General features: G+C 40.6%; 1 protein-coding gene across 1 annotated transcript in view; it reads right to left on the bottom strand.

Moving 5' to 3' along the window:
* Positions 1–14,549, bottom strand: part of rab40c (RAB40c, member RAS oncogene family) — a 48,960-nt gene that overhangs the window by 9,786 nt on the left and 24,625 nt on the right. Inside the window, exons 2-4 of the mRNA XM_067232411.1 lie at positions 12,108–12,168; positions 4,292–4,352; positions 2,981–3,058 (exon numbers count right to left, since the gene is read on the bottom strand). Of these exons, the coding sequence (XP_067088512.1) occupies positions 2,981–3,058; positions 4,292–4,352; positions 12,108–12,168 (200 nt within the window). The remainder of the gene's footprint in view (positions 1–2,980; positions 3,059–4,291; positions 4,353–12,107; positions 12,169–14,549) is intronic.

Consider the following 14,549-nt stretch of genomic DNA (forward strand, 5'->3'; position numbering starts at 1 on the left):
GGTGAAGGCTACAAGAAGATCAGCAAAGCTTTACTTATCAGTCAGAATACTGTAGCAAAAGTGGTACAACAATTTAAAAAAGCTGGACCTGCAACCATCTCACAGAGACGTCCAGGTCGTCCACGGAAGTTACCACCTCTTCTGATGAGAAGAGTTGAAGAAAATCGGCATGCAAGTTCACTGCAGTTATCTAAAGAAGTATCAAGCCAAACTGGGGTGACTATTTCCCGTGACACAATACGGCATACACTGCAGAGGAATGGCATGCAAGGGTGCCGTCCATGAAAGAAGCCTCTCCTAAAGGCCAGGCACAAAAAAGCCTGCCTACAGTTTGCCAGGGCCCATGCTGACAAAGATGAAGACTACTGGGACTCTATACTCTGGAGTGATGAGACATAGATCAATGTTTTTGGAACTGATGGCTTCAAAACTGTATGGCGTCGCAAAGGTGAGGAATACAAAGAAAAATGCATGGTGCCTACAGTGAAACATGGTGGTGGCAGTATCCTTATGTGGGGCTGCATGAGTGCTGTTGGTGTCTGGGAGCTGCATTTCATTGATGGCATCATGAATTCACAGATGTACTGTTCTATACTGAAAGAGAAGATGCTACCATCACTCCGTGCCCTTGGTCGTCGTGCACTTTTCCAACTTCTCCATCCAGCATCCAATCTCTAAAATAGGTCATTCTTGAAGAATGGAAAAGATGGATGTTGCAAAATGTCGCATAATAAAAACAAGTTGTTGGGCACCCATGTTACTTATTCAAGAGGGGTCCATTGCTCCCATTTCACATACATTTGTGTCTTCAAACATGTGTTCCGACAGCCCTAAAGAACACTCTGTTAACATCCCATAGTCTAATATATCCTCTCCAGCTCCTTCTCTTTCTCCCTCCTTTCTCACCTTCATTTTCCACACTTCCTCCATCGAACCCTACTTATTTCTTCCCTTATACAGTCTTTTTTTTTTTTTTGGTCTGTCTGCCTCTCTCTTTACCCGTCTGTCTGCCTGTGTTTGGCTCTCTCATATTCCAGCCTTCTCTCCCTCTCTTTAGGGTTTAGATCCAGCCGCAGACTGCTGTAGGGGTGGAGAAGGAAAGAAAAGTCTCTATATACTTTAGCCAAAAATACTACCCCGACTCCTGTTTCACATGGCACACACACAGAGGACATCTTCTCTGCTTCTACAGAGCCAGCAGGAAGGACATGATGTAAGCAGAGAGTAAGGGCCAGAAACAAACCCCTAAAGTACCCATTAAGTGTCTCTGGGCCCTGTTAGTCAATATAGCCCATCTACTATGAAATAAGCTGTTGGGCAGTGGCTTGTTGCTAATGCTAAGGGCTTATGTTTGTCTGCCATGGGAGTCTGTGGAATTCTAGGAAGCATCTAGGAATGAGGCTCCAATACCGTGAGTCACTCCAAACTTAGTTGTACTTGGTACATTCAATGGCCTTGTCTCTTTTTTCATGGGTGTTACTGGAAAGTGGAGAACTTTTTAGATGCAGAATGTATTCCAAATGTTTTAGTTTTTAGGGTGTTTTGGTCAGTGCTATGACAGCATTGGTAATGCTTGGATTCTGATTCCAGGCACTGTTAATGGTCACTTGTATATTATTGTGTGTGTTTCAGGATAGTCTGTGCTTGTGTGCACCAGGGGCATGTTCTGTTCCGCTGTTGTGTGCATTGAGGCGCGCGTCAGGCAAAGAATGCCAAAGACAATCCTAGAGGGATGCTTCTTGGAAATCTCTCCGATGTTCAACCACCAGTCAGGGTGGTGCAGACCACAAACCACCTGGTAACAACGAATCTGGTTTCACTTCCAGGGGAATTCTTGAATTGGATTAGTAAGGCAGATATGGTAATCTACCTAAAATTACATTTACAAATATTACATTTAGTCATTTAGCAGACGCTCTTATCCAGAGCGACTTACAGTAAGTACAGGGACATTCCCCCGAGGCAAGTAGGGTGAAGTGCCTTTCCCAGGGACACAACATAATTTGGTACGGCCAGGGCAACCATCTGATTGGTAGCTCGATTCCCTAAGCCATCTGACCACCATTACCATTAGACTCCAGTCTGTGCACATAGAGTGCACCAACCCGGTCCCAACACAACCTCTTCTCCTGTCTGGCCCCCCAATGGTGGAATCAACTCCCCACCTCCATCAGGGACACTGACTGTCTCTCCACCTTCAAGAAAAGGCTCAAGACGCACAAAACGTTCATTTGGAATAGACCAACCGGCCTGGGGGAAAGGGGGGCAGGACAACCTTGTTGCTCAATATTCTGGCGACATTTTTATTAGTAGTAAAAAAAACTACAGGGCCAGCGGCCCTGCGGCCCAAAAGTGCTTCGGCCCACCTGGTGCTCCTGATGCCCAGTCCGCTACTCAAAAGAATCAGAATGGGATTTATTTGCCATGAAAGTTTGCACAGACAAGGAATTTGCTTTGGCAGGAAGGTGCATACAATAAACATATAGGGACCTCAAATTTAAATATGTGGACTATCTGTACTAAGGGTACATAAACTAGCAGTACTAAGTGGAATTAGAATTCAATAAAATATACAATAAAATAAAATATAAGTTGCCGTAATTTACAATATAAAAATACAAATATTACAAAAAATACAAATGTTCAAGATACCATTTTGTAATGCAGTGCAAAAAGCAGTGTGTTTTAATGCCCCTAGCCCAGCTCTGAAAAGGAGAGGGGCTGGCACAGAAACCTGGAGGAGGTACACCATTTCACAAACCTGCATTTTATGACCCATCTGAGGACCCCAAGGGTATCACATTGAGTCTTGGTGAGAATAAATGTACAAAGTGCACAACTTGCCTCTAAGTCAGGCCATGGACCAATCCATCTAGACATGCCCCCTATCTCTGGCTCCAGTGCAGCTACTGCTTGTGGAGTACCCCACTACCAAGCCCAGTCTGCAAGTCTAGTCCTCTTCCCCCTCCCCCCACCTCACCTCGTCGATCTCCCGAATCCAGCGGTCGATGCCGTCAAAGGACCACCGGTTGGTGATGTCATACACCAGCAGGATGCCCTAAAGTCCAGAAAGTGCAGACAAATTAAACACTGTAGAGTAGATTAGATGCAGGTAAGGTGATCACCATCAAACAAACCAAATGTGGGACGATTACTAAGTTTGTGTGGGACAATGTGGGACATTGACATTACCAACACTAAAACCTGAAACCTGAAACTGTTATATAATGTCTATCTAACTTAATAAAAACATTTGTAGTATGCTTTGTTATTTAGTACCTTCCAGAAAAGACCATTATATCACTATGTAACATAACATGACTTTATTTTACATGTCATTTAAATTCAACATCACCGAGCCCAAAGGCAGCAGGCATTATGTAGATGACTAGACTGCAAAACACTCTTTCGGTATCCCCTTCTATCGGCCTCACCCAGGTATATGTCCTAGCCCAGTCTTGATTGACAGCCGTCACAACCTATAGTGACCGTGTTTACTCCTTTCTTTTCAACCATTGGATATAAAAAACGGCTGTTGTATTTGTACTTCTGACGAAGTGCTGTTAAATATAGGTGAAAAACGATGCCGCAAAAAGATTAAATATAATGCTTTCTTAAAAAGGCAAAAGAACGCATGTATGTTTTCTTAATATGATCATTACAAACCAACAAACTGATGAAAATGCGGGACATTTTCTCAATATGCGACGTGCGGGACAAGGGGTGAAAATGCTGTGCAGTACAACGCAAAGTGGGATGGGTGGTCACCCTAGATGCAGGTCCACATACAGGTGAGCGCACAACACATTATGTATATCACAACACACGCAGATATCACACACACAAGTAATTTTTCTCTCCACTTCCTGTTCAGAGGGCTAACCAGTGGACACTCTGTTGAGGGCTTACTCACTAATGTATACAGCTCTAAGAAGACAAGCAGCTAGATAACACAAGCATTATCTAGCATCCATTAGAATTGGCTTTCAGAAGTGTATTCAATTCAATGAACTTTATTCTTCCATAAGGAAACACAATTAGTCATAGAAAAAGTACTAAAAGGGGCATTAGCTAACCAAGCATCCATAATGAAGGTAGTTGTCATACCAAAAAGCCTGTTCATAATAGGTCAACTAGTAGTAGTAGTAGTAGATTCATAGGCTTGTATTAATTCCAGAAGCAGCTGTCGCTTGTACTATGTCTTTAGAGATCCCTTCCTGGTGGTTTTCCTCAAGAGGACAGGTGTTGGTGTGTGTGTAGTTATTTATGCATGTCTTCAAGTGTTCATCACCTGAGCACCTCTGGAGTACGACCTGAAGATGGTGCAGAAGCGGCCCTGGCCTGACGTGTCCCTGAGAGAGAGAGAGAGAGAGAGAGAGAGAGAGAGAGAGAGAGAGAGAGAGAGAGAGAGAGAGAGAGATAAAGTTAAAGACCATAAAAGCTCATCAACTTAACCACAACCAAAACCCTTTGAACAGAGAGAGAGATGCGAAATGATAGAGAGGATTACCATCAGTTTCAGGTTCATGTTTTAGTTAACGCTACGGCTACACCAAGCGCGGAAATTCTGCTGTGCGGAAATAGAACGTTCACAGAGCGGATATTTTATTTAACCGGCTACACTGGACGCATTGAAGATAAATCCGTTTTGCTGTCTTTGTTTATTTATTTTATAAACACTGTCAACTATCTTACTTACTATTTAACACTTGAATCTATCTATTTACTATCACTATCGTATCTTCAAATAGAAAAGCAACGTTAAAATCGTTAGAAACGTTAAATCTCCATGGAATCGAGGGTTTGGGAAATAATCAGATTTATTGCTTCCTTCATTATTTACAGCAAAAAATATAATAATTTTCATTACATTTCATATATTTATTACCAGACTATGTAAAAAGGGCCACGCAAACCTGGTGGTAAATAATAAAAATAGAAGCCAGTCTATTTCTCAATTTTCCACATGGAAATTGTTGGCGCGTACATTCAGTTTCCGCGTCTGGTGTAGACACACTCATTGCTTACAATGGATTAGAACTCCACACCGCGTCCGCAAGGCAGAATTTCCGCGCTTGCTGTAGCCACGGCATAAGAGAGAGGGGTTGAGTGCATTATATTGACCACTGAGTGAGAGGCAAAATGTATCCATCTGTCACTAGTAGCCAGGTCCAGCTCTACTTAGACCATTTCCGATAGCAGAGTAGTGCTCTCATGGTTGAGAGTGCAGATGCATTCTTCCTGTTCTATATTTAAACAAGACAGCCTTTTAACAGCACCATGTTAGAAGATCAGGTGATTTACTTCTGGGAATGGGAGGCTTTCTGTGTTTTGTAGGTTAAAGCTTGGTAATTCAATTGGATGAGTCTTTAGTCTACCTGTAATATCTTCTCTCTCCCTGTCTCTATTTTCATCCTTTCACCATCATATTTATCTATACAGGTTTTCAAATAGTGCTTATGTTGACAGCAGAACCTTTATTTTTCATAAAACTGAAATAATTTTGGGCAAAACGTGTGTTTATTACAAAAACATCTCTATCTAATACTCGTCATAAGTTTTAGAGCACGAAGATTTATCCAATTTTCATTTAAATGGAGATCAGGTCCTGTGAAGTACAAAAGGGGAAAATTGTTGTTTTGACTTTTTAGTTGTTACTAGGTACATCTCACAGTACTTGTTACACCTCTCCCTATAAGCTTGGCATTTATTTCAATACTGAAACTCTGTACAGTTCGCTGGTTTATGCTTAACATTAACAGTATGCATGGGAACAGCATTGCATACGGTACTTGTTGTTAAGTTACTGTATTGTGTTGGCAAGGCACAACCGATCTCATATATATATTTTTTATTATTATTTATTTTCCCACCCTTAAAACTCTGTAAATGTTTGCACTACATAGACAATGTCGGTGTCAAAATGTTCTTTTGTACACAATTGTGTTGCTTGTATCGGCTGGATGGTTGCCCAGTTTAGGCATCATTTACATTTTTGTGGAGAAAAGTGAAGCTAAAGGCCGAATTATACTTCTCCGACTCCGTTACGGACAGACGGACGGACGGAGTCGGACGGATTGGTTGAATTTATAGTACTCCGAAGGCTGTGGGTGCTGAAAACAATTCACCGCCAGAAGAGTAGGTGGCGCAACGTTTTTTTGTAAGTCGTCGTCGAGTGTTTATTTACCTAGGTTATCGAGAAGTCGGAGCGAATGTACAAATTAGCCGTTTCATCAATAAAATACGCACATTTTCAGCAACTACACTGCCCATTTCTCGTCACATTTTAATTCAGATGCTGATTTACGTGTACTGTTTAGCTGAAATATGAATTGTAAAAACTTACAGCAATGGTGGTCAAAGGATTCTGTTCGTCCTGTTTATCACGGCAACCCCGCCCCTGACGCAAGCGGTTCTTAATACGGACCAATCACAGCCAAGGAGTATCCGTAAAATGACGGACGGACAGACGGATAGTCAGGAAAATCAGGAGGTGCACGTAGAGCTCTCCGAAGGGCTCGGAGAGGGCATGGAGAGGGAAATCCTCGTCGGAGAGGGCGTTCCCTGTGTCCGTCTCCATAAAAACGGAGAAGTATAAATCGGCCTTAACGGTGGATGACTAGCTAGCCAGTCACAAATGTCACAAACCCGCACGCGATTACCTATAGTACACCATCAGTTTAGTAGCTCATTAACTTCTACTAAAAATGCAAGACATCTGCAGAAACGCCACTGGCAAAGGCCAGGGTGATAACATGTAACTAGCTATGTTTCCAGGCTGTGATATCAACAACCTGTATTTTGTACATCCTTCGTACTGGTTAGTACTGGTTCCCTGAGGTTGGTTGAGGGGCAGTTCTATGGGCGTATGTGAATCCCTCTGTGATATGCGTGTAAAAAGGGCTATACAAATAAATGTTGATTTGATTTCAATTATAGAATTGATATCAACATAGAAAAAAAACGAAATTCGGTTTAGAGCATTCAAACACTGCATAGTTTGACATAAAAAGTGCAATACAAAGTGCAATATCCCTCCAATAAACTTCCCATAAATAACCCCTGTGTAAACCTTAGCATAATCAATACACGTAACAGTAACAATATTCAGTATTAGCAGCATCGTGAAGGGCTTTTAACAACATGGACGACCTAACAGAAACATAACGAGGGCGGAACAGTCAAGATATGTGGAGTATTTTGTTATTTGTGCAACAATGCAAAGTCCAGTTCATTGTTATTGTAATTGGTGGGTGTGGTTACTGTCCATGAGAGGGAGGCAGAAAGGGGGGATTTGGTTAGCTCCTGCAATCCCAAACAGTGGTAGTCTAGTTATATCAGCTGTACAACTTACTTACTGGTCCGGGGGTCAGGTCTGAATCTAGGAACAAAACGGAGCACAACCGGCTTCTCTGAGTGAGGAAAATTGGACATTATTCCTGCTTGGATGTGCTGTTCTGTAGCAGATAATCCAGTTCTCCAAAGCACTGGATGTAACCAGCTACAGTACTAGCTACCAACCAATTAGCTAATACTTCGTCAGCTTTGTTTTTGTATTTGTTTCTGTATTTGTACTGTTGAGCTAGTATTGTGGTGGGACTGATAGATTATTGTAGCAATTAACTACGAGAGGAGTATCAAATGATGCTCATAAGTAGTGTAGATCAGTGATTCTCAACTCTGGTCATCAGGGACCCCGTCCTGCATGTTTTAGATGTTTCCCTGTTCCAACACAACTGATTAAAATGAGTGGTCGTTACTAGGCTACTGCATAGCTAGATAATGACCCATTCATTTGAATCAGGTGTGTTGAAGCAGGGAAATATTTCAACTTTGTGAGACTGCCACATAGCCTATCACCATTCCCTCTGCACTAAGGGAAATGAGAAGTAAACCCTGTTTCATTCTACTCTTCACTCTTTGTATTTTGAAGTGTAAATGAGCAGCAACAAATGTATGCTTTTTAATCAATGCTATCTTCATAAAAATATTATTTCAAATATACAGAAATATCCGTTTCTTAACCCTAGAAGCGCAGAGGGGTCATTTGGGCGCAGTGGAAAATAAATAAATAGGTATCTTCACCTTCTATCAAATTCCAGGACCCTGCTTTCTTGACTTTTCTTAGATATGTGTGTTTTAGGGGTGGAACGGTACACTGAAGTCATGGTTCGGTCCATACCTCAGTTCAGACATCACGGTTCGGTACGAGTTCGGTACAACGGAGGGAAAAGCAAAACAAACCAGGTTCCTCTACGAATGAATACGGCGCATTGAAGATGACATGTAAATTCCGATAGCGTCAGTAATTCTTTTGGCCCTATTTGTATGTGTATCTAATGGCGTTATCAGCAGAGGTCGCAAGGGCTCTCGTATATGAGTCTTCTGTTATTCAGACAAAGTTAATGTATAAAATATACCCAATATGTACAGTTCATATACAATTGTGTTCAAAATGATAAAATAATTTAACTGCATTTGTGTCACAAACATTTGTGTGTGGACAATGGTATAAGAGCAATTCTTATGTTGTTGACACACAAGCCACAGTCCAATTTATTGTTCAGGGAGCAAACACTTGAGAGCAGGATAAACGTCAGCAAGCAGAGATCGTAGCTTCTAGCTTAGAAGTTCCAAACTAATACACTTCTCTCATTTTTTGCAATACATGGACCGTACCCTGTCAATAAATTAAGAACAATAACTGGATCTATCAGACCCTTGAATGTTTATGATGTCACTGTGTGTAAATATATGCTACTGATCCGCTAACGCAAAACTCCCTTTGCTGGGTCCCTAAAATACTTTTTACTGGAGACAACAAAGTGATCATTGTCAGCCAACAATATGTTGATATTGTCGGGCTACGCTTTTACAGACCAACTGCAGTCTAACCCGCAACTTGTGTAACATCCTTAATAATAAATTTAATTTTGCTAAAGGATTGAAGAGCTAGACAACAAACGTTCTAATGAAATAATCACAGACTAACAACACGAAAATTAAGGACAGATTAGCGAAGGCAAATTGATCGTTCGACCTTGCCTTTAGCTCAGTGTAAGAAGCGCCATCTGGTGACCATTACGTGTCAGTAACAACGTCCCTGTCTGTAGACTCTTTTTTAAGTAAAAAAAACTGACCCATCTGCAACCGATGCAAGCACACCTCACAATTTCCCCAGAAATTGTAACCTCTCTAGTTGTTTTGTACATTCCCTGTGTATTACCTGTGTCACCTGGGTGTCACCTGTGTTAACAGAGATGGGCACAAATACATAACGTTTGTAAGTAACTTGTTACAAATTCCTCCCAATGTTTGCAAACCATTTTAAAATTGACATGGTAGAGACATGTACACAACATGTTTCCTTGCTAAATAACAAATAGGAAAACATGTATCCTACACATCTGTACAGAGTTTCAAGTCAATTTGAGCTACGGTTCATGAGAAGAATGTGCCAAAATGTGAAAGTGTTTTGTCACACTGTTGTTTACCTTGTATGTCTTTACAATTTGTTATCTTAACTGCACTGTTTTGTCAAACTGTTGCTTATCTTTTTTTTTCTTCTTTTTGTTGTTGTTTACTATTATTTATTTTAATTATATAATTTTTCATTATTATTTCTTTCTTTTATTTCCGTATCTCTCTGTCATGCCCTGCCAAGGGACAACGGATGAAAACTAGCTAACCTAGCTAATTCCGGTGCATTTACATGTTTATCAATGTACACTGTCCCTTTTCAAATAAATGCATATATATTAAAAAAAATACCATACCAAATTGGAAATACAATACCACCTAGATCCTTCGGGGCCTTTGCTTCAAGCCAAGGAGCGCATGGTGTGGGCTTGGGAAAATGTGTCCAAACTTTTGATTGGTACTGTATGTGCGTGGCCCCAAGCTTGCGCATATGTCAAGGGCCTGGATGTGTCAGTGAGATGTTGGAGCATGAGCGCGGAAGGGAAGAGGGGAAGACTGCCATTTGCAGATTTCCCTAGCATTTAGCTGAGCATGCATATTTCAAATAATTTAAAATAATCAACTTTTCATCTTACATTCATCAATGTTTTGTTGTTGTTAAACGTTGCCAAGAGTGTTCATTTGAACTTCTGATTTATCGGTTTATGACTAGAATATGTGTAAAGTATTATTTTAGCATTAGCAAAAAATCATATTTCCCTTTAATTGTTTTGGAGATATGAAGTTGCCTTTGCACATGGTAACATTTTGTAGTGTCCTCCTCGTGTGTGGAACTGATCAAGTCCTTAGGTCAATGTGGCATTGATTTATGGACACATGAAATATGTGCAACAGGTGTATATTCACCAACAATATGTTGGCCATTTTGTATTTTCTTCTTTATTGCTACACAATCCTTCACCTGTACTGAGTTTCAAGTCAATGGGACCTATGGTTGATGAGAAGATTTTTGTAAGTTTCCCCAAATTTTCACTGTACAGGAAACTTTTGGCTATGAGAATAAATAAATCAATAAAGGAAGAAAATGACTTTCTAGGATAACTGGATCTATCAGACCCTTGAAGCTCTTGCAACATCTACTGAACGCGTTATTTTGAACGCGTTCATTGAACACGTTCATTTTTATGAGAACGATGAACTGAACGCAACTTATTGACAAATAATGAATTTGAACGGTGACCACGTTCATATTATTTGAGGTCTAGCTAAAACGTTACGGAATGTTTTCATTCTCCTGAGGAGAGACTTTGTCTAAATCGAATGCTTGCACCATGTCGTTGCTCAGTGCCCGTAACATTTTCGCTATGTAGCCTAACCTAAACCAACTCAACTTCGCACTACGTTACCCATGATTCATCGCACACACGTAGACCAAACAAGCAACATATTCCAAGACAACAGCTCTTGGCAAGTGAAAGCAGAGACGCCGACTCAGCGACAACATCTGATCTGATGCACCTTATTATTTTTTGCGGGATTTTTACACACAGTAAACACACACCTTAAAACTATGAAATGAATTAAACTATGAACTAGTTCAGAATTTAAATGGTGAATTATGAACGTGAACGATTCATATTTACTTGTATGAACTGAACTTTGAACTAGTTCATGAGAGGTATGAAAATGCACAACACTGTACAAAACCAATTAAAATTCATCTTTAGATTCTTAACTTTTATGCAGATTTTAGATTTAGGTTAAAATTAGCCGTCAATTACTCCCTTTGCAAGACACCTGAGTGTAGATGACGTTACCCATGCAGTTGAATAATCACTCACGGACCCTCCCCCCTCACACACGTTGGCCAACTCTGGCAGACTCGCTCCCTCCTAGTCAACATGAGGAGAAAAATACATAAAAAGTCAAATTTGCAGGTTGCACATGTGCAAGTAGTACTCGCACAGTCAAAAAAAAAATATCTTGTGTTAAGGGAGATAAGCATACTAAGAACACTAACAAAACCAATAGGTTTCCTCCTAACGGAGTAATCCTAATGATCTGTAACGCTATTTTAGGCATGTGGCACCAAAGCAGCTGCTTGGTGCCCCAGTTTTTATACTGGTCAGTCATGAGGAAAACAAAGAGTTTACGAGCACGCTGAACCCAACAGGATGTTTCATGTGATTTACTTGAATCTAGCCAAAAACGGTTATTGGCTATATTTAGTAATCCTATTAGGCCTGGTGATGACAGTTCTTGTCTTATTTTAAAATACAATTTTAATATTTGATTAATTATTTTAAATACACAAAATACAATCTCAAAGTACTTTGTTACAAATCACATTTGATTAGGCAATTTTTTGTCCCACAAAATACTAAAAAGTAATTAAATGCGTATTTTCAATACATTTAATTAAAATACTGCTGATTGGTCAACGCGGCAGTCAGATACCAGGTGCATTGGGCAATTAGCTAAAAGTGATGGAGGCCCTCTATTAGGCATGACTTCTTTTAAATATGTGCAATTTCCCTCTTCCGACTCTGGGAAAAGTTGGATTAGGTGACTGGGAATGAAGGAAGAAAAGAGCAGGTGGGTGAAAATGAATGGAGATGAGGAGTTGGCAAAAGACAAAAAGAAAACTAGGGAGAAGAAATAGGGTATTGTGCCGACGCCATACTCACCACAGCTCCAGCTTCACTCTCCTCCCATCTAGTAGAATGGTGGTGGTCTTGTAGTCAATTCCTAGATGGTGAGAAAGAATGAGGAAGGGGAAACACTGAGTTCAAGGAGCCTGATTTGGTTCAAAGGAACACTCCTGGAAAAAAAACTTACTGCATGCTGCCATCTATTCCCCACAGAAAATTGCAACTTATTCTTTGTCTTCAACTCAGACTTCCTCAACCACACGTCTATAAACAGGCTTCTCGTGTATGTGAGTGTGGTGTGTCTCAGCTCTGTTGACTGTTCTTATTGTGACAGAGGCAGTTTCTTGATCATCAAGAGTTTGGCTTCAGGCACACCGATCTATTTTTCACCACAGTGTACTGACATATCTATTTAATCTGATTTGTGGCTAGGGCTTGTCATGACACATATACACATGGCCTCTTAACAGTTAGTAGTTGTTCCGTAGTTTTCACACAGGTGTTAGGTTTAAGTCTTTCAACACACTATACGTGATATACGATTCTTCACCAATAAAGGTGGACCGACCTTTGGATACAGGCCTACAACCTGGTACTGCCATGGGCATCCTTAAGTTGTCACATGTTAAACACACAGCATTACAAAATTCCACATCTGTGCTGAGCTCAGATGTAGCATAATATCTATATATTTTAGTTTAAGTTTATTTAAGTGTTTCAGTGAGTTAGAAGCCAAGCTTGGGTGTCCCTTTCAGGACACTTTGGAAGATAAATAAAATCTGGAAATCTGATTCCCCAGTTGCTATTCTGGGTGGAATTCCTCATTTTCTTTGTGCTCCTTGCACAATGAAACTATCCCAGACCTCATCCTACATACTACACTGGTGTGTGGTGAAAAGGGGGGGCACACAGCTCTGTGTGTATTATCTCTCCTCAATCTATCAACGCTACAGCAGCAGGGGCAACTGATAAACCTAAGAAGAAGAGTGCGAAGAAACCACTCAAATTGACAAAGGCCGGGTTTCCCAGATTCGTTAAGAAGCTCTTAACGCTAAGAGCTTCTTAGGAGCATTCTAAGAGCGTTCTTAAGAAGCTCTTAGCGTTAAGAGCTTCTTAACGAATCTGGGAAACCCGGCCAAAGCCTTTAAGGCCAGGTACTACAGACAAAAATCATGATTTTGATATTATTTGACATTTTGGATCTATAATCTGTAAACGTTCATAACTTGAACAGAATTATTACCAATAACAAATACAAATATAGCTGCAAGCAGCGATGCGGGTTCCTCCGCAAAATGGCAAAATATTATAAACATGTACACTGTAGAAGATCAAGACTTGGACAACAAGAGAGCAAAACTACTTCATGTTTGGCCAACAACAATAGGCTGAATGGGGATTTGAACTCATGAGCGTAAGGTTACAAGTCAGTCTCTCTATCCTCTCTGCTACACACCAACTGTTGAGATTCTATGAATAGAAATGGCAAAATATTACCTTTGGTCAGCTTTGGGACAAAGGTTAAGAAACGGTTGACATTTCAAGGTAAAATTGCATGAAATTGCACATGGTACTACTTCCGAATGATGTCATCTCGAAGCCCATAAGGTTTGAAAAACCATCAGTCAAAAGGATATTTGATTTATTGACACAAACATATTGAGGCAATGTGTACATTTACATAAATACACCCCTTTCAGCCATTTTGTATTGCATTTCTTATTCCATTTCACCCTATATAAAGACACATCTGCCCACACACAACTTCCATCCATGCCGTTTCCCTCTCTCCCAGCGCAGGTCATGCCAAGGCAGAAATGCTGCGGCGGCCGCATGAGGTTTAGAGGTAGTTCAAAAACATGCCTCCCACAATTGACACATTTTAACCACAGTACTCTTTTCAAACTATCCCCAAGATGGCTGATTAACCACATATATTGTAACTCTTCTTGAGTTGATCTCTTTCAGTCAATGCACAATTAACAATAGTCATGTGGGCAACTGGGCTAGGGCAGAGCTCATGTTCAGCTCCTTGCGAGAATAGGCTATGGCAGTACAGCAGCCAACTCTCTGGTCCCATTAAAATACACAACATGCACAATCAGGGTGACCAACAAGATTATATTAACTGACAAACAATAACATTACAAACATCTAATTGAATGAACACAACAACTGAAATCCCTCGCACGGCTGTTGTAACCGCACTATTTTCCACAAGTCTTTGCCTATTTGACATACCGCACTGCATGCTGGGTACCCAAGGGGCGCTGACGCTGATTATCTAGCTGTGTGATTTGAGTATTAGCTTTGGTCAGCTTTGGGACAAAGGTTAAGAAACGGTTGACATTTCAACGTGAAATTGCACATGGTATTTCAGAATGATGTCATCCTGTTTAACTAAACAGATAATCAAAATTATGACAGGCCAAAAGACTGTGGCTGGATTTAAAACCTGTGACCTTGCTCCTTGCAGTG

This window comes from Osmerus mordax, chromosome 3 (assembly GCF_038355195.1).
Source record: "Osmerus mordax isolate fOsmMor3 chromosome 3, fOsmMor3.pri, whole genome shotgun sequence".
Lineage (NCBI taxonomy): Eukaryota > Metazoa > Chordata > Actinopteri > Osmeriformes > Osmeridae > Osmerus > Osmerus mordax.